Source organism: Oncorhynchus clarkii, chromosome 5 (genome assembly GCF_045791955.1).
Source record: "Oncorhynchus clarkii lewisi isolate Uvic-CL-2024 chromosome 5, UVic_Ocla_1.0, whole genome shotgun sequence".
In the NCBI taxonomy this organism is placed as follows: domain Eukaryota; kingdom Metazoa; phylum Chordata; class Actinopteri; order Salmoniformes; family Salmonidae; genus Oncorhynchus; species Oncorhynchus clarkii.
In genome coordinates this window covers 69,844,352-69,871,555 of record NC_092151.1, presented here as the reverse complement: position 1 = coordinate 69,871,555, position 27,204 = coordinate 69,844,352, and the positions used below count along the sequence as shown (strand labels likewise).

At 41.9% G+C, this 27,204-nt stretch overlaps 1 protein-coding gene across 3 annotated transcripts; it reads right to left on the bottom strand.

Moving 5' to 3' along the window:
* On the bottom strand, nt 1-27,040 carry LOC139409296 (S100 calcium binding protein P). 3 transcript variants are annotated; one of them, XM_071154223.1, is made up of 5 exons: nt 26,906-27,040; nt 5,915-6,034; nt 5,103-5,273; nt 1,981-2,176; nt 1-1,429 (listed from the first exon to the last, which is right to left on the bottom strand). In XM_071154223.1, the coding sequence occupies exons 1-5, from the start codon at nt 26,947-26,949 to the stop codon at nt 1,145-1,147; spliced, it is 816 nt and encodes a 271-aa protein (XP_071010324.1). In that variant the 5' UTR covers nt 26,950-27,040; the 3' UTR covers nt 1-1,144. The 3 variants fall into 3 exon arrangements, with proteins under 3 accessions (XP_071010324.1, XP_071010325.1, XP_071010326.1); XM_071154224.1 differs by lacking the exon at nt 26,906-27,040 and adding an exon at nt 25,780-26,086; XM_071154225.1 differs by lacking the exon at nt 26,906-27,040 and adding an exon at nt 25,979-26,086.
* Between the last annotated feature and the right edge of the window lie 164 nt (nt 27,041-27,204).

Here is a 27,204-nt window from a genome sequence, read left to right as displayed (position 1 = left end):
TGAGTTTGCCTTTTAATTTATTAATGCAAGACAAAATTGCATTTACATTGGTTTGCATTAATTGATAAGAAAGCAAGTCAAACAGTCAATAGCGTAGCACATTATAGACATGGATAAACTGCTGATGACAACATGAGATGATTGTGACAGCAAAATAATAACAAACTAATAATAGCGATTATGGAACCAATAATGAAATATTAGTTTGCTAGTTTGTTCTGAATGTGTTCAATCAATCATCATTCTGTAAATATTTGTGGTAAAACACACCATGACTCACATCCATTATGGGCTTGTGCTCCAGGCCCTGAAAACGTAGTTGGCCTCACAGTATGTTTACCCCATTCAGAGAAAGTCCTGTAGAATTAATTTCTGAAACTCTGAGCAATCTACCACAGTGTTGGGACCTGAAATTAAGGCATTTTGTATTGACCACTTGCCCTGGGAAGTTGCATTGTACTTAAGCGTCCTAGTGACTAACACATATTGTGATATGTGATTACTGCTACACCATACTTCAAGAAAGTGTTGATCTTGAACTGTTAGCTTGGAATGAAGTCTCTACAGACCCAGGAGTACAACATAGATAGTCAACAGCTTGCTTAGAGGACCAGACTCGTCCCAGCCGCCTGGGGTTGTGTAACCCTCTACCCAACACCAGTACCGTGAGGAGCCAAGTTTGGATGTATTTTGGGGAAGGCTTCGACACAGTTGTCTCGGTCAAACTCTCTTGTCGTCACTGCCTTGTCGTCACGGTGTGAATGGATCACCAAAGCTGACTTGGGTTCAAGGGCAGATCAGGTCCATTGTTGGCCACTTCTTTAAAGCAATCAACTTGTATGATTGTACCACTTGTAGAGGTGCATAAAAGGACCAAATCTGTGTGCCCCAAAGTCATTGAGTTTCACTTGCCTTGCCACAGATGCCGGGAGCACACATCAGTCATATTGCTTTCCTCAGAAGAACCAGAGGAATCATGTGAGGAATATAACCCCCCAGATCCCCTGTCACTCTATCACTCAGCTCTCAGCTCTCTTTAGCGCAAATGGAACATGAAGAGTTTTCATAAAGTTCCTAGGGAGCGAATGAAGACCAGTGCTGTGCTGCTACTGTAGTCTGGCCCCTGTCCTATGTGCCCTGTCGCTCACCTTTTGATCCTGCCCACCTGTTCACACATGATGGACAGGTACTGGGTGAGCTTCACCATGGCAATGATGATGGTTCCACCAATGAGGGTGCAGGTGGGCCAGAAGAGTGAATGGAACACTGCCACTCGGCCATAGATGCGTGTCAGTAGAGCACTTTCCTGCTGTTCACCTGGGTCCGTGTAACACAACACCTGCTGCTGTGTTTTCAGACGCTCCGAGATGTTCATGATTACGGTGTGCATCGCGTTGTAGTCCTTCCGACATTTGGGCACATAGAAGCACTAAGAGAACAAAGACAGATTCATTAAAAGTCTTGGATGAGTTGACTTGAAATTTTACTTCTAGAAATGTTATTCAGCTGCAACGATTTTTCCTCCATTTCCCCTCTCCTCGTGTAATGTGTTGAGGGGGAGTCATCTTAAGTTAATGTTGTGCAGATTCACAATTAAATACAGGACTAATCATTTATCATCAATGAATCATTCATTGCCAGGTCACAGTTGCAAATGAGAACTTGTTCTCAACTAGCCTACCTGGTTAAATAAAGGTGAAATAAAAAATAAATAAAATTTACCTTAATTATAATTATTTTCATGTGGTGCATTGTGATAAAGTTATTTATTTGTAGTGAATTAGGTTGGATTAAACCATATTGTTTTCTCATTGTTACACTAATTACATGGTAGATACATATTTTATAGCAGTGATTATGTACTTAATGTTTGTGTTGAATCATTTGATTGCACATTGCTACCACATAATTTGTAAAACCAGGCATATATTACTGTATTACTGTTAGAAATGTTACGTTTAAGCATGTCCTCTGTCTCACCTTTGGGTTGGTGTCCTGTGCCTCCTCGTTGTGGGAGAGTCGGACAACCTTCCCAGATGTGTTGAGACTGACAAACACCTGTAGACACGGGTACTTGGAGCTTTTCCAGCACTCGGAGCCGCAGCTGTAGGTACAGTTAATCTCCGCCACGATGGTGGAGTTGAGCACAGCGCAGCTGGATTCCTCTGTCCACACACTACATGACATGGGGTTAGGGGTTAGAATTAAATAGTTACTGACCTGCGTATACAGTCGGAAGTTTACATACACCTTAGCCAAATACAATTAAACTCAGTTTTTCAAATTTACTGACATTTAATCCTAGTCAAAATTCTCTGTCTTAGGTCAGTTAGGATCACCACTTTATTTTAAGAATGTGAAATGTCAGAATAATACTACAGAGAATGATTTATTTCAGATGTTATTTCTTTACATACACTCAATTAGTATTTGGTAACATTGTCTTTAAATTGTTTAACTTGGGTCTAACGTTTTGGGTAGCCTTCCACAAGCTTCCCACAATAAGTTGGGTGAATTTTGGCCTATTACTCCTGACAGAGCTGGTGTAATTGAGTCAGATTGTAAGGGGTGCGTAACTGGTGGCAGAGAAGTCAGACGCAGGAGAGCAGGACTGGGTAATAAACCGAAGCAGTTTAATATACCAAACCACCGGCATCCAGAATAACAACGTATGGGTACAAAACCCATCGCTAACCAGACAACAATGTGTACTTACAACAAACAATTCAGCACAAAGACATGGGGGGAACAGAGGGTTAAATACACAACACATAATGAGGGAATGAAAACCAGGTGTGTGGGAAAACAAGACAAAACAAATGGAAATGAAAAATGGATTGGCGATGGCTAGAAGACCGGTGACGTCGACCGCTGAACACCGCCTGAATAAGGAGAGGAACCGACTTCGGAAGAAGTCGTGACACAGGTTTGTCGGCCTCCTTGCTCGCCCACGCTTTTTCAGTTCTGCTCACACATTTTCTATAGGATTGAGGACTTTGTTGTCCTTAAGCCATTTTGCCACAACTTTGGAAGTATGCTAGTGGTCATTGTCCATTTGGAAGACCCACTTGCGACCAAGCTTTAACTTCCTGACGGATGTCTTGAGATGTTGTTTCAAAATATCCACATAATTTTCTCTCCTCATGATGCCATCTATTTTGTGAAGTGCACCAGTCCCTCCTGCAGCAAAGCATCCCCACAACATGATGCTGCCACCCCGTGCTTCATGGTTGGGATGGTGTTCTTCAGCTTGCAAGCATCCCCTTTTTTCCTCCAAACGTAACGATGGTCATTATGGCCAAACAGTTCTATTTTTGTTTCATCAGACCAGATAACATTTCTCTAAATGGTACAATCTTTGTCCCCATGTGCAGTTGCAAACCGTAGTCTGGCTTTTTTATGGCGGTTTTGGAGCAGTGGCTTCTTCCTTGCTGAGCGGCCTTTCAGGTTATGTCTTTTTTGTCTTAGGTTTTGATTTTCCCATGATGTCAATCAAAGAGGCACTGAGTTTGAAGGTAGGCCTTGAAATACATCCACAGGTACACCTCCAATTGGCTCAAATTATGTCAATTAGCCTATTAGAAACTTCTAAAGCCATGACATAATTTACCAAGCTGTTTAAAGGCACAGTCAACTTAGTGTATGTTAACTTCTGACCCACTGGAATTGTGATACAGTGAATTATAAGTGAAATAATATGTCTGTAAACAATTGTTGGAGAAATTACTTGTGTCATGCACAAATCCTAACCGACTTACCAAAACTATAGTTAGTTAACAAGACATTTGTGGAGTGGTTGAAAAACGAGTTTTAATGACTCAACCTAAGTGTATGTAAACTTCTGACTTCAACTGTAGCTCTACCCAGGTGCCTTTCCAAATATTGGTGTTTGGATGCCACACAAGATTAGTTCAACATCAACAACAACTGTATCCAACAACACAATGAATAACATCGGATTTAATGAAAAGGGGGGAATTTTGTAGGAAGTTGGGACTGCATGATGTGAAGCAGACTGTGAATCAGTTGAATAGTAGAAAAGGGAGAAATTATTGACCACACTAGCAGATATCAGATTATAGTGATTATCTTTAGCTGAATTCCAAAGTCTCTTAACCTTTTGAATAGCCCAGTATGCTTTATAGTGTATGTACGGATATTTGGAAATGGATCTTAGTAATCCACCAGCGGGTGTCCCTTTTGAATATCTATGTAATCTATTTTGAATGACTTAATTTTCACTTGAGAGCGGGACACTAATCTGGACACTTATACGAAATCTTGCTATGCCCTCCAACGAACCATCAAAGGAGCAAAACGTCAATACAGGACTGAGATCAAATTTTACTACAATAGATCTGCCGCTCGTCGGATGTGGCAGGGCTTGCAAACTATTACGGATTACAAAGGGAAACCCAGCCGCAAGCTGCCCAGTGACGCAAGCCTACCAGATGAGCTAAATGCCTTCTATGCTCGCTTCAAGGTTAGCAACACTGAACCATGCATGAGAGCACCAGCTGCTCCATAGGACTGTGTGATCATGCTCTCCGTAGCTGATGTGGTTAACATTCACAAGGCCGCAGGGCCAGATTGATTGTCAGGACGCATACTCAGAGCATGTGCTGAGCAGCTGGCAAGTGGCTTCACTGACATTATCAACCTCTCCCTGACCCAGTCTGTAATACCTACGTGTTTCAAGCAGACCACCATAGTCCCTGTGCCCAAGAATGTCAAGGTAACCTGTCTAAATGACTATCTCCCCAAATAACTCACATCTGTAGCCATGAAATGCTTTGAAAGGCTGGTCATGGCTCATATCAACAACATTTGGAATACACAGTTTTAGCTCCCGAGTTTTAGCTCCTGGGGAGGGGCTAATATAGGGGGATTATGAAGATTCCCATGCACTTTACAACACTGACATTAACACAGTTTGGCTAAGTGGTGTGGTTCAGTAACAGTTCAGATGGCATATGAGCCATTATCCTTATAGCAAAAGTATAATACACATAATGGCACATGATGAGCATCTAACACAAGATACAAAAGGAAAAACAAACATCAGGACGTTGTGAGTGACTAGGTGAGTGAGCGCACATTACCTGTCTGAGTAGGAGCGCACCATGGTGATGCCCAGCACAAAGTACATCATCACAGAGAAAAGGATCATGCTGAGTCCGAGGAGAATAGCTCTGTCTTCCCCAGCCTTCAGTGCTGTCACTGTCTTCCTCTTGTCTAGCACGTCATACTCCCGAACCTTCTGATAAATAGTCCTGACACAACACAACACACACACAGGCCCACACATACACACACACACACGCACACACACACACACCCACACCAAGTTAGTGATTACAGAATTGTAAACACACAGTGACAAGTAATTCCACCCCTAAAAGCTCTTTTAACATTTACTGAGAATGTGTCATGCGGCCATCTGGCTTCATCAAATGGCATTAGCCATATCAATGCATAATCAATATCCCTTTATGGGTATGTATTTAACTCTTCTCTTAGGCATGAACATGTAACGCTTTCAATCAATTATCTTCCACATTTTTCACTTTGATCATGTGATACATTTTCCCTCATGAAAAATGTGAATAGTCTAAATGTCATTGCTAATAATACTGATGACTGGTAGACCTATAGATAATGAGATGTCTGGAGGCTAGTATGGTAATAGTTGTTATTTTCCCTTAGATCTTTTGTACGAGAAAACACTTTCTGTTTTTACAAATACAAACTGACTAGCTTTTCCCTTTTATACACAATTATTGTTGCTGAAAGCTGAGTGCACAAGTTAAGTTTTGTCTGTTATTTGACTTCCAAAAATATACACTTTTCACTTGTGCATCATACATTGTTCCCATGATGCTTTGTGTTGTGTAAAATATTAAGGGTACCGTACCTTCTCTCACCTCCTGATCCCTGAGCTCCTTTACTTCCTGTCCAGAGAAACATCCTCCCTGAGGACTCTCTGTGCCCGCCACCACTCACAGAGGGCGTCACACAGGGTTGCTGAGACCACCTTCCAAAGGACAGACACACACACACTCAGTGACCCATATGCCCCTCAGTCTCCACACGCCTGTCCTGACAGTGCCACCCCCACAGAGCCTGGTCAGGACACCCCACAGCCAAGTGACAAGAGTTTTCTCACTGAAGGACTAAATCAATTCCATTCAACTTCTGCAGAAAGGAAAAGCCACTTTCCCACAGAGTTCAGAGCCACTCGCCATCCACTGGGATAATCACCGTCCCACTGGGATAAGTGAAGGTAGAAATAATCCTTGGACTGTTTGAAGAGCTGGAGTTCACAGAGGTGGAGAGTTGGAGCGGGAGCAGCAGCAGCACTTATGCACCTGAGGCACACGCATAGCGTTCATGGCACACACGCCTCCCTGTGTGCGTCAAGCCCACTCGTCTGGCACTTCATTTCCTGCCTGTTCATTTGTTATTGACTATTCATAGTCCGAGCTACAGCGGCAGGCTGGTGGAATAATGATGAGGTTTCCAGGCAGAGAGGACCTGCAACAGCATTGATCCCTTCCGACTATTCAGCAGTAAGAGGCAAGAGGCATTCAAAGCCGCCCTACCCTGTGCCTCCTCCCCAACTTCCCTCTGTTGATTGTCCTTGATGGAGAGCCCCCTAGCAACGTAGTTGCACTGGTGTTTTCAGGGAAAATTTCTAACTGCTCGGCATAGTAAGGAAAGTAATAAGATTGCCCAGCCCCTTTTGGTTGCCTTAGATTAGGAGATTTAAAAGAATACACAAACATCCACTCATTATGTAGATAAGGTTAAAAAATACTTGTGTGTGTGTGTGTGTGTGTGTGTGTGTGTGTGTGTGTGTGTGTGTGTGTGTGTGTGTGTGTGTGTGTGTGTGTGTGTGTGTGTGTGTGTGTGTGTGTGTGTCTTGTAACTTAAAGGCATGGGATAAGACTCTGTGGTAAATATTTCATTAACCCCTCCATAGTCCTCTGGGTCTGTCAAAGCACGCATGTACACACACATGGGATCTCTGGCTGCATTTTTAGGAGAGATAACAGTTCATGTGCCAGTGCAAAGTGATGCATTCTGTTTTCAGATGTGTGTAATTGTATTTGCCAGAGGTGTGCTCCTGTGGCTGGGTTATTTGTTGACATGTGCGACGACCCTGCTTCCACACCGTGTCAGGGGAATTCAATGTTGTGTGAATTTTCACAATGAAGAGGGGGGTTTTAATAAGCCATATTAAATGAGTGTGGACTGAGACTGCTGGAGAATGTGGTGGATGTCACAGATAAGGATGCGGGCCCTTTGTGCATGAAATGTGAAACATTTACGTGTTTCAAGAGTATATTGTTCCAAAGCATATGTTTAAAAGTAAGCTATTGCCAGAACAATCTGAGATACCTTTTTTGGCCACGTTGCGGGGGAATCGCCAATGTCTATAAAATAGTAGAGCAGACATCTGCAGAGACAGACGTGGTAGATCTAAGTCAAGAGTGGACAGGTTTTACTGGTGATTGACAGTGTAGATTCCTGCTGGTTGGGCTAAAGTCCCTGTAGAGCTTACAGCTAGATTTTCACCGTCTCTCTCGCCTTCATCTGTCTGGCTCAGAACTCTTACATTTACAGAATGTGTAAACTATAAAGCAATCTGCAATATTTATACATGATGATAAACCATTTAACAAATGGGGACTCAAAAGGATATAGGCTGTAACTGCTGGGGCTTTTATTACAGATTAGGCCAAATCCACAGTAAAGGAATTACGTTTGACTCAGTTTTTTCACTTTTCACTTTAAAATGAATGCCAAACAAACTATTGATTTCAAAGTTGAACAAACCATAGAACTCTATGCACAATAAATACTTAACAATTTCCACAGAAAATTTACAAAAACGAATTTAATGGAAGAACCATGCAGAAGCAAACTTTAGTAACAGAATTACAGTAAAATCTCCCTCAGGTTTTTATGCAAACACTTATTCCAAAAACTCTGTTTAAATATCTGCTCTGAATTGAGTGAGATTCAGAGATGTCGGAAGAAAGAATGGGGTGTCAGCTATGACATGGCGCCTTGAGTAAAAAAAAAAAAAAAGTTATTGAATTACATTAGGTGAAGTGGATTTACATCCGGTAATGGAATTAGGGTAACGGAATTATGGTAGCAGAATTATATAATGGGTCTCTGATCTGTACTACACAGAAATGCATAATAAATCATTAGGGGGTGTTTATATAGTCTTGTTTCACTGTATGTACAAGTGGGTAACCTGTACTGAAATGGTGTGAAATTGAAATGTATTTTTTGCATGTTCCACTCCCCTCAAGACTCCCTCGGAGAGTGGGGTCACAGCCATGGGATTAGCCATTATCTACGACAAAACTGGAGCAATTCGGGTTAATTGCCTTGCTCAAGGGCAGAATGACAGATTTTTAGCTTGTCGGCTAGGGGATTCGCTCCAGCAACCTTTCGGTTACTGGCCCAATGCTTCTAACCCCCAGTCTACCTGCCGCACCATGGATATGAATAATTATAGATATGAATGTTATTCTCTTCATGTTTCACAAATTATCTCTATTATAATATGACAGACCAGCTAGATCTACTGTATCTATTATAATATGACAGACAACAGTGCAGTACAATACAGCACATCAGAGTAGAGTTCAGTACAGTAGAGTACTGTACTATTCTCTACTTTTCTGTGCTGTATTGTACTGTATTATACTCTACTACTGTATTGCCTTAGATTGTACTCTATTGTGCTCTACTCACTGTACTGTATTGTGCTGTATTATACTGCATTGTACTCTACTGTCGTCTACTCACTGTACTCTATTGTACTGTGCTATCCAAACTTGTGAAATATGCATCTATGATAGGTCCAGATTTGGGCCAGGCTGGTCCGTCTGGGTATGTTAACATCAAGGCCAGGGTGGAATGACCAAATTTGAACTACTTTTCAACGTCCATAGACGTCCGGTGTCGGTCAGTGCTCAGTGGGTGAGGATGCTGGTTACAGTAAACGAAAAGTGAAAGAGGAAGGCAGAGCGAGAGAGGGAGAGAGGGGTTGTCCAGACTCTTGGTTTGACCACCAGACAACAAACAGAAAGAAAACAGTTATCAGCTAAACATAACAGTATGCCAGTAGAAGGGAGGACACTAGCGGTCGACCCAACTGTGGTTTTGTAGCCAATTCAGTTGCAGTAATTCCATTACATATTTTGGGGTTATTTCGTTACCAATTGTTGGTAACGGAATTACGAGTTTTAATTACTTAATTTATAAACAAATTTGATATCAGTAAAATCACTATAACTAATTGGTAGGTCTACCATTGCTTCTTATGTCTGTGAACTTTCATTATCCTCCCTCCTCCTGAGAGAGAGACATTTTAAACAATCTTAAAGATAAAGGCACAAGGCAATCTTTCGTAAATGTACAGAAGGTACATTTTATATCCACAACGAAATAGAAGTATTGATAATAGTTGGCAAAGGTCTTTATGTCAACATTATTGTGTTTTGATGTATTTCTGATACCGTTTAAGACTTTCTGGTAGGTGTTTATAATACTTCTTTTCCATCTGTTTATCCACAAATCAAAGTCTTTACTCATGTCACATTTTTTTGGATGGAAAATGGTTGAAACATGTATCTATGCATTCATTTCCCCAACACATAGATTCTCAGCTTTCATTTGACACCCAATTTGATAGGCTCCTATGAACTTCACATGTTGGTGCTCATGAGTCCTTTTCAATGGAAATACCAATTACACAAAAGCATGGTTGCTAAGCTGGAACTTTGGCCTTCCAGTCCACCTTGTAGAAAATACAACGCCTCACCCTGCATTCTAACCATCTGCAAAGTACTAGCAACATCTGGATTATTGGTGCAGTTTTTACTGTGGATTATAAACATATTTGTTGTACCAGACCAAATGTTCAATATCAATCAATTGTTTTGACTGTTATGATTCAACAAATTTAAATAGAGGTAATTTATTTCATGAGAATTCAATATAAATATGAAATCGAGAGACATTGCATGTTTATCAAACCTTGGTTTGTTAACTTTCAAACCAAGCAGTACATGTCACCTTACAGTCTCTACATTCAATAGGGTTCTCTCTAAATAACACTTCTTTAGATGGCTTCACACACTCATCAGGGGATGCCTAGGAGCAGATTCAGGGGGCGTACCTTTGTGTCACTGTGTTTTTAGCCAAGAAACGTGATAATACTGCCTTCTGGAACACTGACACATTGAAATGAGAACAGATTATTGCACTATCATCAACTAACTACGTGCTGGACGTCACCAAGGCCCACAGAGGTGGCACATAGGAGGATCTAGCAGTGCGTTTGGGACAGTCCTGCATATGACCTCTGTCTTTATAAAAGGAGGATTGTTCATTAAGAGGGGTTAGTTACATGAGACCAACATACACATTGACAATGTGTACCCACAAGGCAAGTTATATACCTGCTGTTGAGTCAGAGCAAATGTAGAAAACAATGCATCCTGTTTTAAAGGGGCAACCTGTTGCCTCCTAGTATTTCAGCAGCATGATTAGCTGTGTCCATAGTTTCCCATTAGCAAAGCTGACTTCATTAACCCTGTGATCTGCTCACCTCTCATATTTAACACATAATTACATGCCTAATCTTGCATGAAATTATAGAACTAATGACATCATGGAAGGTAAACATAGGACAGCATTGTTGATGAGATTAAAACATAGAGATAAAGCGATATTGTAACCTATTATTTATTTGTGCTTTCACTTCTTAGATGCTGACTGTATTTCTGGCTACTGTGAAATAGCTCCATCTCTGTTCACAGTAGACCAATTACACTGTAGATGATTGTGAGAAATCACAGACTGTTGCTTTATCTTGAGTCTGTGCCTCGTGTCATGAAATAGTGACAGAAAATTCAGGAGTCTGGGTAATATGACAGATAAATTACACTAGGGGGATTCACTGGAATGTGCTTGCTCATTATCTTGTCTGTCTCACTATAGTATGTCTGTGCACGTATGCAATATGGGAAGCAGCTTTTTTAATGTGTTCTACAGAGAATGATCAATTGAAAGAAGCTGTGACACTAGTACTACGTTTAATTTACATGCTTGTGGTGCGTCATGCTCTCTTCACTAGTTTTACACAATAATGAAACAAACCTAGTCCTGTCTGCATGTATTCATTTACTGTCATCATCAGGCAATTATAATTATATTTTAATGGGAGCATTTTTTCAGGTCTATTACCCTAATTAGAATTTAATTATGGAAACTTTATCCACCGCTGGTCATCTGGGGAGGCTGATGGCTGCAGAGTGAACAAGAGCACCCAACAGCTCTGCTGTCTGGTACACATAGGAAACACAGGTGTCACTACACACATGACCAAGGTGTTTTTTACAACCCTGATTTAAGAGGCCTACCAGGAGGCATCAGCCAGAGCCCACCATCAATGACTCAGGGGGGTGTCACACTAAAACAGGACAGTGCTTTAAGACAGCGGATGGTGCTGATATGCAGGCACATACTAGCCATACTAGCCATTGTTAAGCCTTAAGATCATGTGGAAAAACCATGTTGTTCATTCAGAAAGATCAGCTGGGTGAAACTCCTCCAGAGCTTTCTGAACAACACTCCCTGGACACCATTATGCCTCACACAGTGACTTTCAGATTTGTCCTTAAATTAACACCTTAAAGGCACAGTACAGTCAAAAATGTGATGTTTCTGCATTTTATATATATTTCCATACCTGTATATTTTTTTCATACCTGTTGTGGTGGGATGGAGTTTTGGCCTGCCCAGTGACATCGGTTAATAGACCAACAAGAAACAGAGTTCTAAACTTTTCTGCCAATAACAGCTAGTTTTCAATTTCCCCCTTCCCACTCAACCACTCCCAGACAGTCCTAGCAAAATTATTGCTTGAGAAGTTTATCTTGCTAAGAAGCAATATTTGTTTATTTTTGACCATTTTAATTAAAAACAATCACAGTATGGTACTAAATTGTTACCAAGAAAGAAGATCTCCCAGACATGTCTTCTGTACAACACCAACACATGTCCCTTTTGGACTTTACTTTCCTTTAGCTAATATTGGAGACTTAAACATATCTCCCATAGTGTCCTCAGCAGAACTCAAAGTGCCTCCAAAGTGCATGAGTCATGCAGTGAATTTAAAGTGTATCAACGGCCAGACTTGTACCATTTAAGCAAAAGAACCGAACATGGGGATCCCTGAGAATGTTTTATGGCTTTCAATAAAGCTGTTTTCTGGGAAATTGAGGGAGGTTTCTCCATGCCCTCTCTCTCATCCTTCTGCATTTAGAATTTTTTTTTGTCATTTCTAAAAGCCCCATGTCACCTTGCCGTTCTTTCCAGCTTGGCCAAGGCATTGCACCTGCAAAATGCCTCTAATTAAGCATTAACTTCCCCAAAGAGAGACTTTAATGTGCACACGAATAAAAATAAATCCACAATGCTTAAATATTAATAAGCATTACCCTGGGTCCACCTAAACTACAGTAGGTCTGCTTGCCTGTTATTACACGAGGGGCCAGTTTGGACTAAAAGATTACTCTCTCAATGTTGACATTTTTCTTACACTAATGGCTTGAATCCAGTATGGGATTTTCCCTCTCAGATAACCAGTTTGTCAAGTTCAAAGTATTGTGTGAGGGGGTGTGTTTGAGGCAGGTTCTGTACTATCTGTGGTCTGTACATTGAGGCATATTTTTACTTCTTGTGATGATTGTAATTGTGTGTTTTTTGCATCTTCAAATGATCCTTCTATTCCTTCCGTTATTTTGATATCAATCATTCTCCATTAGAGACAAATCTGTAAGACATTAATTAAACATAACCTAATAGCATGAGATGAGGACTTACTTATGCGACAAGAAGTAATTCAAATCAAATGGAATTTTATTTCTCACGTGTCGAATACTACAGGTTTAGTAGACCTTACCGTGAAATGCTTACTTACAAGCCCTTAACCAACAATGCAGTTTTAAGAAAATAGAGTTAAGAAAATATTTACTAAATTAACTTAAGTAAGAAATGAAAACTAAAATGTACAAAAGTAACACAATTAAATAACAATAATGAGGCTATATATAGGGGGTACCGGTACCGAGTCAATGTGTGGGGGGTACAGTGTAGGGGGGGTAAAGTGACTATGCATAGACCATAAACAGCGAGTAGCACTACCCTCTGTAGCGTCTTACGGTCGGATGCCAAGCAGTTGTCATACCAGGCGGTGATGCAACCGATCAGGATGCTCTCTAATGTGCAGCTGTAGAATTTCTTGAGGATCTCGGGACCCTGAGGGGGATAAGGTGTTGTCGTGCCCTCTTGACGACTTTCTTGGTGTGTTTGGACCACCCTGCCAGCTTAGTGGAGTCTGCCACTAGCATAGTCAGTGTAATCAGCTCAGCTATTGTAATGGTTTTCCTCCTCTTCGTCTGAAGAGGAGAGGCGAGAAGGATCGGAGGACCAATATGCGGCGTGGTAAGTGTCCATGGTATTTATTTAAACACATAAACTGAACACTCCATACAAAACAATAAACGTACCGTGAATAACGAAAACCGAAAACAGTACCGTGTGGTGTAAAACACAGACACGGAAACAATCACCCACAAAAACACAGTGAAACCCAGCCTACCTAAGTATGATTCTCAATCAGAGACAACTAACGACACCTGCCTCTGATTGAGAACCATACTAGGCCGAACACAGAAAAACAACCTAGACACACAAAACATGGAATGCCCACCCAGCTCACGTCCTGACCAACACTAAAACAAGGAAAACACAAAAGAACTATGGTCAGAACGTGACAGCTATCCCCATAGAGACTGTGTCTGTGCCTCAATCTAGGTTGGGCAAAACTAAACATGGCGGTGTTAGCCTTAGCAATCTCACTGGAATAAAGACCTCCATTCCTGTCATTATTGAAAGAGATTTTAATATCTCACATCTCAAAATAGGGCTACTTAATGTTAGATCCCTCACTTCCAAGACAGTTATAGTCAATTAACTAATCACTGATCATAATCTTGATGTGATTGGCCTGATTTAAACATGGCTTAAGCCTGATGAATTTACTGTGTTAAATGAAGCCTCTCCTGGTTACACTAGTGACTGTATCCCCCGCGCATCCCGCAAAGGCAGAGGTATTGCTAACATTTATGATGGCAAATTTCAATTTACAAAAAAAATAGCTGCGATTTTGTCTTTTGAGCCTCTAGTCATGAAATCTATGCAGCCTACTCAATAACTTTTTATAGCTACTGTTTACAGGCCTCCTGGGCCGTATACAGCGTTCCTTACTGAGTTCCCTGAATTCCTATCGGATCTTGTAGTCATGGCAGATAATATTCACATTTTTGGTGACTTTAATATTCACATGGAAAAGTCCACACACCCACTCCAAAAGGCTTTCGGAGCCATCATCGACTCAGTGGGTTTTGTCATACATGTCTCCGGATCTACTCACTGCCACAGTCATACCCTGGACCTAGTTTTGTCCTGTGGATTAAATATTGTGGATCTTAATGTTTTTCCTCATAATCCTGAACTATCGGGCCACAATTTTATTACGTTTGCAATCACAACAAATAATCTGCTCAGACCCCAACCAAGGATCATCAAAAGCATCATAAATTCTCAGACAAACCTTTCGTAATACCCTAGATGCAGTCGCACCCACAAAAAACAAATATCATTTGTCATGAGAAACTAGCTCCCTGGTATACAGAAAATACCCAAGCCCTGAAGCTAGCTTCCAGAGAATTGGAACGGAAATGGCGTTACACCAAACTGGAAGTCTTCCAACTCGTTTGGAAAGACAGTACCATGCAGTATCGAAGAGCCCTCACTACTGCGCGTTCATCCTATTTTTCCAACTTAATTGAGGAGAATAAGAACAATCCAACATTTATTTTTGATACTGTCGCAAAGCTAACTAAAAAGCATCATTCCCCAAAAGAGGATGGCTTTCACTTCAGCAGTGATAAATTCATGAACTTCTTGACGAAAAAGATCATGATCATTAGAAAGCAAATGAAGGACTCCTCTTTAAATCTGCGTATTTCTCCAAACCTCCGTTGTCTTGAGTCTGCACAACACTGCCAGGACCTAGGATCAAGGGGACACGCAAGTTTTTTAATACTATATCTCTTGACACATTGATGAAAATAGTCTTGGTCTCTAAACCTTCAAGCTGCATACTGGACCCTATTCCAACTAAACTACTGAAAGAGCTACTTCCTGTGCTTGGCCCTCCTATGTTGAACATAATAAACGTCTCTCTAGCCACTGGATGTGTACCAAACTCACTAAAAGTGGCAGTAATAAAGCCTCTCTTGAAAAAGCCAAACCTTGACCCAGAAAATATAAAAATCTATCGGCCTATATCGAATCTCCCATTCCTCTCAAAAATTTTTTAAAAAGATGTTGCCCTTCCTGAAGACAAACAATGTATACGAAATGATTCAGTCTAGTTTTAGACCCCATCATAGCATAGAGACTGCACTTGTGAAGGTGGTAGATTACCTTTTAATGGCGTCAGACCGAGGCTCTGCATCTGTCCTCTTGCTCCTAGACCTTAGTGCTGCTTTTGATACCATCGATCACCACATTCTTTTGGAGAAATCGGAAATCCAGATTGGTCTACACTGACAAGTTCTGGCCTGGTTTAGATCTTATCTGTCGTAAAAATATCAGTTTGTCTCTGTGGATGGTTTGTCTTCTGACCATCCACAGGTTCCTCAAGGTTCCGTTTTATCACCATTATTGTTTTCACTATATATTTTACCTCTTGGTGATGTCATTCGGAAACATAATGTTAACTTTCACTGCTATGCGGACGATACACAGCTGTACATTTTGATGAAACATGGTGAAGCCACAAAATTGCCCTCTCTGGAAGCCTGTGTTTCAGACAGAAGGAAGTAGATGGCGGCAATTTTTTAATTTTTAAACTCTGACATAAAATAGATACTAGTTCTAGGTCCCAAGAAACAAAGAGATCTTATGGGGCGGCAGGGTAGGCTAGTGGTTAGAGTGTTGGACTAGTAACCAGACGGTTGCAAGTTCAAATCCCCGAGCTGACAATGGTACAAATCTGTTGTTCTGCCCCTGAACAGGCAGTTAACCCACTTTTCCTAGGCCGTCATTAAAAATAAGAATTTGTTCTTAACTGACTTGCCTAGTTAAATAAAAAAAATGTAAATAAATCTAACAAGTAATCTTGATGGTTGTACAGTCATCTAAAAAACAACTGTGAAGGATCTCTCTTTTGATGAATGTATCAAGAATATCTCAAGGACAGCTTTTTTCCATCTTTGTAACATTGCAAAAATCAGAAACGTTCTGTCCAAAAATGATGCAGAAAAATGTATCCATGCTTTTGTCACTTCTAGATTAGACTACTGCAATGCTCTACTTTCCGGCTACCCGGATAAAGAACTAAATCAACTTTAGTTAGTGCTGAACACGGCTGCTAGAATCTTGATTAGAACCAAAAAATGTGATCATATTACTCCAGTGCTAACCTCTCTACACTGGTTTCCTGTTATAGCTAGGGTTGATTTCAAGGTTTTACTGCTAACCTACAAAGCATTACATGGGCTTGCTCCTACCTCTCTTTCTGATTTGGTCCTGCTGTACATACCTACACACAAGACGCAGGCCTCCTTACTGTCCCTAGAATTTGTAAGCAAACAGCTGGAGGCAGGGCTTTCTCCTATAGAGCTCCATTTTTATGGAATGGTCTGCCTATCCATGTGAGAGACGCAGACTCAGTCTTGACCTTTAAGTCTTTATTGAAGATTCATCTCTTCAGTAGGTCCTATGATTGAGTGTTGTCTGGCCCCGGGGTGTGAAGGTGAACGGAAAGGCACTAGAGCGACGAACCGTCCTTGCTGTATCTGCCTGGCTGGTTCCCCTCTCTCCATAATGGCAGCATGAGTGAAGGATGCTTTGTTGCGATATAGGAAGCCAATTCTAGATTTAATTTTGGATTGGAGATGCTTAATGTAAGTCTGGAAGAAGAGTTTACAGTCTAACCAGACACCCAGGTATCTATAGTTGTCCACGTATTCAGAGCCGTCCAGAGTAGTGATGCTGGATGGGCGAGCAGGTGCGGGCAGTGATCGATTGAATAGCATGCACTTAGTTTTACTTGCGTTTAAGAGCAGTTGGAGGCCACGGAAGGAGAGTTGTATGGCATTGAAGCTCGTCTGGAGGTTAGTTAACACAGTGTCCAAGGAGGGGCTAGAAGTATACAGAATGGTGTCGTCTGCGTAGATGTGGATCAGAGAATCACCAACAGCAAGAGCAACATCATTGATGTATACAGAAAAGAGAGTCATGCATGGTTCAGTGTTGCTTGCCTTGAAGCGAGTATAAAAGGCATTTAGCCCATCTGGTAGGCTTGCGTCACTGGGCAGCTTGCAGCTGAGTTTCCCTTTGTAGTCTGTAATAGTTTGCAAGACCTACCACATCCGACGAGCTTCAGAGCCGGGGGGTAGTAGGATTCAATCTTAGTCTTGTATTGACGCTTTGCCTGTTTGATGGTTCGTCTGAGGGCATAGTGGGATTTCTTACAAGTGTCCGAATTAGTGGCCTGCTCCTTGAAAGCGGCAGCTCTAGCCTTTAGTTCGGTGCGAATGTTGCCTGTAATCCATGCTTCTGGTTGGGATATGTACGTATGGTCACTGTGGGGACGATGTCGTCGATGCACTTATTGATGAAGCCGGTGACTGAGGTGGTGTACTCCTCAATGCCATCGGATAAATCCCGGAACATATTCCAGTCTGTGCTAGAAAAATATTCCTGTAGCGTAGCATCTACGCCATCTGACCACTTCCATATTGAGCGAGTCACTGGTACTTCCTGCTTTAGCTTTTGTTTGTAAGCAGGAATCAGGAGGATAGAATTATGGTCAGATTTTCCAAATAGAGGGCGAGGGAGAGCTTTGTACCGGTCTCTTTGTGTGGAGGAAAGGTGGTCAAGAGTTGTTTTCCCTCTGGCTGCACATGTGACATGCTGGTAGATATTAGGTAAAGGGATTTACGTTTGCCTGCATTAAAGTCCCCCACCACTAGGAAAGCCTCTTCTGGATGAGCATTTTCTTGTTTGCTTATGGCCTTATACAGCTCGTTGAGTGCGATCTTAGTGCAAGAATCGGTTTGTGGTGGTAAATAGATGGCTACGAAAATATTGCGCACCAGCCATCATGCACCAGCTGTTATTGACAAATAGACACACACCTCCACCCCTCGTCTTACCAGACGTAGCTGTTCTGACCGGCCGATGCATGGAAAACTCAGCCAACTATATATTATCCGAGTCGTCATTATGCCACGACTCAGTGAAACGTAAGATATTACAGTTTTTATTGTCCCGTTGGTAGGATAGTCTCAAATGGCGCTCATCCAGTTCGTTGGCTAATAGAACAGATGGTAGAAGCAGATTACCCACTCGCCAACTAATTCTCACAAGGCACCAATATCTCTGCCCCCCGTATTTCCTTATTTTCTTCATGTGAATGACAGGGATTTGGGCCTTGTCTGGGAGCAACATTATATCCTTCGCGTCAGACTCATTAAATAAAAAATCTTCTTCCAGTTCCAGGTGAGTAATCGCTGTTCTGATATCCAGAAGCTCTTTTCGGTCATAAGAGGCGGTAGCAATAACATTATGTACAAAATAAGTTACAAACTATGCGGAAAAAAAACAAAATAACACAATTGGTTAGGAGCTCTTAAAACGGTAGCCATCCCCTCCGGCGCCAATATTTATGCTTTCTTGCATTTATTATAGTAAGAAATCATGGTAAGAAATGTAGTTGTTTTTGGAATGAAGTTTATACACTACTATTTTTGTAATGAGGCACATAGAGTGAATAAAGATAACATCACATAGCATCTGTTTATATCTAGAAGGGATGTTGTTAATTTAAGACGATGAGGACTCTGCTTTTTATGGGAGAATACATAAATGGGAGAATACATAAAGCTCAAATTAACTCTTCATATATTTTTTATTTCATTTTTGGGGCATCACATACTGTAGGATGTCATAACCCAGACAGTTTTCTAAAATATTTGGGTCAAACAGGACACTGTTAAAGTAGAAGACAACAAACACATGCAACTTCTCCATATACCCTGGACCATCCATGCTCAAGGCTTGGTGATTCTTCACAGAGATTATATTCTATAATGTTAACTTAATTTTTTGTTTTTGTGCATATCCTTGTTTGTTTCAATGTTGAATAAAGTACACAATCACTCCCAATTTACAATCATGTGACATCATGAGACTAAAACACAAGTAGGTTCCCATTGATCATGGTTGGTCTTTTGGGACCATTTGTACGCACCTGGCTATAATAGGAACAGGAGTCAACATGTTGGAGTAAATATTGAACAAATAAACCTTTGAACAGTTCAACAGCACGATCACTCCAATAATAAATGCATCACGAAAGACACACCTGCTGAAAGAATGAGTGTGGTCAATGTAAGCAAGGTCATTGTAAATATTTGTCTGAGGGTGAGTGCACTCAGGTGACCCGGGCTCTTCGTGGTAAAGCCCTGTCTGTTCTGTTTCATCAAGCTTTCAGCCTTTTATAACCATGCAGTAGAAGTGTAGCCAGACTGAGGGTAGCCCTAACCCTACCCTGAGTATAGAAACAGCTTGAACCTCACCTTTGTTCCGCATTGCGTCCAACAACAACATTAATGAATACGCTGATTCGGTGAGCAAGTTCATTAGAAAGTGCATCGGTGATGTCATACCCACAGCAGCTATTAAAACGTTCCCAAACCAGAAACCGTGGATTGATGGCAGCATTTGCGTAAACTGAAAGCCGAACCACTGCTTTTAACCAGGGCAAGGTGACGGGAAACATGACCGAACACAAACAGTGTAGCTATTCCCTCCGCAAGGCAATCAAACAAGCTAAGCGTCAGTATAGAGACAAAGTAGAGTTGCAATTCAACTGCTCAGACACAAGAGGTATGTGGCAGGGTCTACAGTCAATCACGGATTACAAAAAGAAAACCAGCCCCGTCGCGGACCAGGATGTCTTGCTCCCAGACAGACTAAATAACTTCTTTGCTCGCTTTGAGGACAATACAGTGCCACTGACACGGCACGCTACCAAAACCTGCGGACTCTCCTTCACTGCAGCCGACGTGAGTAAAACATTTAAACGTGTTAACCTTCGCAAGGCTGCAGGCCCAGACGGCATCCCCAGCCGCGTCCTCAGAGCTTGTGCAGACCAGCTGGCTGGTGTGTTTACGGACATATTCAATCAATCCTTATCCCAGTCTGCTGTTCCCACATGCTTCAAGAGGGCCACCATTGTTCCTGTTCCCAAGAAAGCTAAGGCAACTGTTCTAAACGACTACTGCCCCGTAGCACTCACTTCCGTCATCATGAAGTGCTTTGAGAGACTAGTCAAGGACCATATCACCTCCACCCTACCTGACACCCTAGACCCACTCCAATTTTCTTACCGCCCCAATAGGTCCACAGACGACACAATCGCAACCACACTGCACACTGCCCACTGACCCTGGGTCTCGACCCCGCCCTGTGCAACTGGGTACTGGACTTCCTGACGGGCCGCCCCCAGGTGGTGAGGGTAGGTAACAACATCTCCACCCCACTGATCCTCAACACTGGGGCCCCACAAGGGTGCGTTCTGAGCCCTCTCCTGTACTCCCTGTTCACTCACGACTGCGTGGCCATGCACGCCTCCAACTCAATCATCAAGTTTGCCGACGACACTACAGTGGTAGGCTTGATTACCAACAATGACGAGGCGGCCTACAGGGAGGAGGTGAGTGCCCTCGGAGTGTGGTGTCAGGAAAAGCACTCACAAACTTCTACAGATGCACAATCGAGAGCATCCTGTCGGGCTGTATCACCGCCTGGTACGGCAACTGCTCCGCCCACAACCGTACGGCTCTCCAGAGGGTAGTGAGGTCTGCACAACGCATCACCGGGGGCAAACTACCTGCCCTCCAGGACACCTACACAACCCGATGTCACAGAAAGGCCAAAAAGATCATCAAGGACAACAACCACCCGAGCCACTGCCTGTTCACCCCGCTGTCATCCAGAAGGCGAGGTCAGTACAGGTGCATCAAAGCAGGGACTGAGAGACTGAAAAACAGCTTCTATCTCAAGGCCATCAGACTGTTAAACAGCCACCACTAACATTGAGTGGCTGCTGCCAACATACTGACTCAACTCCAGCTCACTTTAATAATGGAAATTGATGACAAAATATATCACTAGCCACATTAAACAATGCCACTTAATATAATGTTTACATACCCTACATTACTCATCTCATATGTATATACTGTACTCGATACCATCTACTGCATCTTGCCTATGTCGTACCATCACTCATTCATATATCTTTATGTACATATTCTTTATCCCTTTACACTTGTGTGTATAAGGCAGTAGTTGTGGAATTGTTAGGTTAGATTACTCGTTGGTTATTACTGCATTGTCGGAACTAGAAGCACAAGCATTTCGCCACACTCGCATTAACATCTGCTATCCATGTGTATGTGACAAATAAAATTGGATTTGATTTGATTTGAAGAGGGAAGAGGGAGTCAGAGTCAGGGGTCAGTTGAGTTATCCAACATGGCCGCGTACTACACTACCACTGGGACTTCCCATGCAGTGTCTGCCAGGATATTATTTGACAGCGACTGGCAACAAGATTTACACACCACTCTTGTGAATGCAGTCTGAGTATTTGTCAATATTGTGAGTGGAGAGAGGTGGCGCCCGGCAGCAGCCGTCAATTGGTGAACGTTGTGGTATTCCTCAGGCACTGCCTCAAGGCAGGAATTCAGTCCGCAGGCTGTTAATAACACTAATTTCAGGCCCATTTACAGAGGCCCCGCTGCAGCAACAAGGTAATGACACTCCAACAATTACCTTATATCACGACTGGGACAATAATATGCATCCTGAAAGCCTCATATCCCTCACTATTTCCACTACATTCTGAAGCACAATTGCCTCTGTCTCAACTGTCCTTGTCAACTGGTTTTCTATTGAGGCCAAGGTTGAATGAACGATTGACATTCTTTATAGCGCCCTAAAGAAAATTAGCAACATGAATAATACGTCTCTTGGAAAAGTTTGGTCGATTTAGTTCTGAACTGCAGCTCTTTTGTTTTGCTTGTCAGTAGTTCGTAATGACTGATTCACAGTCATTTGCCTGAGTCTCTCTCAGGAATTAGCCAATTATACCATCCTCTATTTCCCATTAGTCATACAACACTTATAGTAAATACTAAACACAGGTAGAACACAAACAAACCATCCCATCACCTTCTCTCCACCTTCTAATCACCATCTCTTCTTTTATGACCATGTATATAGTTTTTTATTTTGAAGTAACTGCTTTTTCGGTTTGCTGTTCCTAGATACTTCTCCTCCCACTCAGCCATTCTCAGAATCTCTATCATTAAAAGCACCATCCACCAATTAATAACCTGTCTGAGCTCCACTGCAGTAATCTACTCCACTCTGTCTTTTGTCGCAAGGTCTATTTGATATAGTTCATTATTTACACAAATACGTTTTTTCCCCCTGTATTACCCAAGAAAAGTTCCACTCAAATCACTACCCCAATCCCTCAAATAGTGGCAATCAGAATTACGGAAAGATGCCACAGTATCTTCCGTAGATTCCAGGAAAAATGCAGAATAAATGCATGAATGAATGGTTTGTGGAATGAGTGTGTGAACGAATGCATAAATGAATGATTGTATCTAATAATACTATGTATACCCTTTCACAAAAGCTATATCAGATAGCGTGATATTATCGGGTTTCATTGGTGATTGATGTTATTTTAAATAGATGTTCACCTCTTTTAAAAAGGTCACTGGCAACATGTGCCTTTCTGTAATACCATTGGGCCATGGCGGCACTACTCTGTGGGCAAATACTCAAATGGTCTGCATGTTGGACAGGAATTCCCCTCATAGCAGAGCCAAACCACAGCATGGCGGGCGGCAGCTGACTCTTAACAGTGCAGGGTGTATACTGTGGAGAATGCACTTGTTTTTTTGCCAAAAGGTCTGTCAGGAGACCAAGACACCCCTCTGTGTAACACAAGAACAACAAATAACCCACCAGCACTTGTCGCTTTGATATATAAAACCCAGGGCTTTCCGAGAAGACATTGAGCATCAGGTGGCACACAGAATGCACACTGCACAGACAGGTGTTGTCATATGCTAAAACTGTGTGTGGACATGTTCATCACCCCCCCCCACATTATGCCCATCAGAGAAAACCCATGATGTTCCTCCCTCAAGAGGCAGAAAAGATTTGGCATGGGCCCTCAGATCCTCAAAAAGTTATACAGCTGCACCATTGAGAGCATCTTGACTGGCTGCATCACCGCTTGGTATGGCAACTGCTTGGTAGTACTGGGCCGAGCTCCCTGCCATCCAGGACCTCTATACCAGACGGTGTCAGAGGAAGTCCCAAAAAAATGTTAAAGACTCCAGCCACCCAAGTCAGACTGTTTTCTCGGCTCCTGCACTGCAAGCGGTACCGGAGGGCCAAGTCTGGGACCAAAAGGCTCCTGAACAGCTTCTACCCACAAGCCATAAAACTGCTGTACAGTTAATAAGATGGCTACCCAGACTCTTTGCATTGACCCCCTTTTTTTTGCACTGACTCTTTTGCACTGACTCTATGCACACTCACTGGACTCTACCCACACACTCACACATACTACAGTGACACACACACACACTACATACACACACTCACACAGACAAACTTTCCCACTCTTTTCTGCTTTTCACATACGCTACTCTGTTTATTGTCTATCCTGATTGACTTGTCACTTTTACCCCTACCTACATGTACATATTACCTCAACTACCTCGTACTCCTGCACAATGACTTGGTACCAGTACTCCTTGTATATAGCCTCGTTGTTGTTATTTTGTGTTACTATTTCCTTTTGTTATTTAGCACATTTTTCTTACTTTTTAACTCTGCGTTGTTGGGAAAGGGCTCTTAAGTAAGCATTTCACGGTGAAGTCTACACCTGTTGTATTTGGCGCATGTGACAAATAAAATTTGATTTTCAATTGATGTCATTGACTGTTTCTGGAGTGCTATTTCTGTCTGCTGGCTGTGCAGTTGGCACATGGCACATGGCACAGGCACAGGCACAGGCACAGGCACAGGCACAGGCACAGGCACAGGCACAGGCACAGGCACAGGCACAGGCACAGGAACAGGCACAGGCACAGGCACCTGACTGTTTACTCAGCAATGCCTTGAGACAATCTTCTTTCCTTTATGTTATACGTTAAATAACATACATTTTTAAGCTATTTGATAAGTTAACTGTACCTAATAGTAACTGTGAAGACAGTACAGACAGCTGTATTGCATATCGGGGACATATGAAGCAGCCCGGCTGTGTAGTTGCGCTCCTTGGACTGCTCTCGTACAGGCATACACATGTTTTTTCTTCCATGTATTATTTATCATTATTCATTAAAAGTGATAACATCTTTGGATTTTTATCAAGAACCCTTAAGAGAAGGATAACTTGGCTTTGAAAAAAAGAGGTCATAGTTTGACCATTACTGTATCTATTCACCAGCAGGCTTTTATTAAATGTTTATATAATTTACTCTTCACATGACTGAATATAATTGAGCTACAGTACCAACCCCAGACGAACAAATCCATTCAGAATCAGTTTAGAGTAAGAGGCAGGCAGGCAGGAGGCATTACCTCCTCTATAGGCTATATTTGCCTGAAGCATTCATTTCCCCGGCTGAAGTGACAGAATGGAGCGTTAATGATGTCTGTGGTGAGAGTGCTGGCGTCTCCCCCACGTACTAAGAACTAATGGGCTGTGCCGCTTTGGATATCTGGGCAGACTGTGCAGTAATACCATGTTTAAAACAACTGGGAACTCAGAAATATCCAACTTCAGTGCATTCAAGACAACTGTGAACTCAGAAAAAAAGAGAGCCGACTGGGAAAATTGTTTTGAATGGTCATCCAACTTAGAATTCTAAGTCGGAAACTCAGTCATCTTTCTAGAATTCTCCGACCTGAAGATCACTGACGTCATGATTAGATCTAGTTTTTTCCCGAGTTCCCAGTTGTCTTGAAAGCACCATAAGAGGACTGAAAATAGAGCCACAGCTGCACCTGGCGGATCGCTGTCATTCTAAAGGTCAGCGAGTGACTTCACTCTGGGTCAGGAGGTCGAGTCAGCGTTTGACAATGGCAGACCAGAGGAGAGGAGGGACCTTCAAAGTATTCTTTAAGTCTAATTAACGGTGAATAGGAATCCTAAATGTGAGGGGAAAAAGTGGAAAATAGTCGCTCTTTCATATCTCCAGGCTGTTAACATTTTGCATGGATGCACATAACAGCATTAATACTTGCTCTCTCTCTGCCTCCTTTCAAGCAATCAAACAAACTCGAATGACAATGAAATATGGCATTGCCAATTCATTGAAAAGCAGCAACAACAAGAATACATCATACAACACTGGGCTGATGGAAGGAAAATCAGTTACATATCTATCAGTGATTCAATTAACAGTTTAAGAGAATTTTCATCTATCTATCTAGTCCCCCAAAGCAGTTGGAGACGGCAGTTGAAACAGTGTTTTGTTTTGGTGCTCAGACTTTTTCAGGTCCTACCTTCAGGCGTCCAGATTTTCCCGCAAATTTCTTTTATTGATAATCCCATACCAAGTTGAGGACAGGAGAGACTGTCAGCAGTTGTTTTAACTTTTCTGCAGATGTCCTATTGGTGAAGCCAGTTTTTGGAGTAGGCTATTAGTGACATAGCCCTGCTAACCCCTGTTGTAAGCCTGTGTGCTCAAAATATTTGACATACCTTACAGAGCCATACGAGTGACGGGCACAATGGACTACCCCTAGCTCTTACAGGATTTACAGCAGTGGAGGCTGCTGAGGGGTGGACACCTCATAATAATGTGTGTGTGAGAAAGAGAGAGAGAGTCTGTGTCTTTAGAGTGGATATCTGGCGGAAGGAATGTCGTCTGAATATTGTCTCTTCAAGTTTATATTTTGGACTTCTAGTTTGGATCTTATGTCAGGAATCTGTTTAATATTAATAAACACTTTTTCACTGCAGAAATTTAGATTTAGTCATAGATTATAAAAGAGAGAGAGAGCTTAGAAAATATATCTAATTACAAGCGTATTTAAGCAATCCCAAATATTCTAACTTCCTACTGTACTCACTGAACGGGGTATACTGTGAGGTGCATAAATACAGTGCCATGTATATGATGTGAGGATGCCGACACTCATTCCTCTACTGCCACCTAGTGTTAGAAGTACACCAATGCAATCGTTACAGGAGACAGTACAATTGTGCTCCAGGAAGGACACTGTTCTGGAACTGAACATAAACATGAACCCAGATTCATAAGTGGCTATATGTCAGGTATATATGATTGGAGTCTCAAAACGACTTGTTTTTTGTCTACACACCTAAAATCAGTCTTATTGATGATCTGCTAAAATAAAGGTGAAATAAAACATATAAAAAAATCCTAAATTAAATTGTGATTACACAATGGAAGTTACAGTGTAACTTCTACATCCCTCATCATGTTTGTCCTCGTTGTTAATCTATTAGTACCCTCTTGTTAAGCACTGATCTAGAGTAATAACATAGGACAGCTAGACTGAACAAAAGTTAATGAACAGGAGCCACAATCACAGATAAAGTCTATGGGTAGTCATTTCTTCAAAAGCTGAAAGGCTAAATAGAGAAAGAAAGACATAAGCTCACCCCACTCTCCCTTGATGTCGTCTGGCGTAACTGTCTTGTTTCATGGCGTTGTACTCTGGCAGGGCCTCCAGTGTTTTTTCCAAGAGGGAAGAAATAGAGGAAGTTCTTACGTTAATGCAGGAAGGTCGCTAGTAAGAGCCATGGTAACACATTTTATTCCAAGCCAAATTTGCCAGTGGGCATTTGTCAGTGGACTTTGACCATTGTCTGTCATTGTTGGTACAGCATCAACTTTTACTGTATTTTTTACTGTCTGTTACCTCCCATGTCAACTCAATGATTACATTCAGGCGTGAGCG

Excerpts from the sequence above, each read along its gene's own strand:
- LOC139409296 (XM_071154223.1), bottom strand. The coding sequence starts at position 26,949 with ATGAAACAAGACAGTTACGCCAGACGACATCAAGGGAGAGTGGG. Across the intron at positions 6,035-26,905 it reads CGACATCAAGGGAGAGTGGG|GTGGTCTCAGCAACCCTGTG; the intron begins GTGAGCTTATGT and ends GTCCTTTGGAAG. Across the intron at positions 1,430-1,980 it reads CACAGGACACCAACCCAAAG|TGCTTCTATGTGCCCAAATG; the intron begins GTGAGACAGAGG and ends TTGTTCTCTTAG.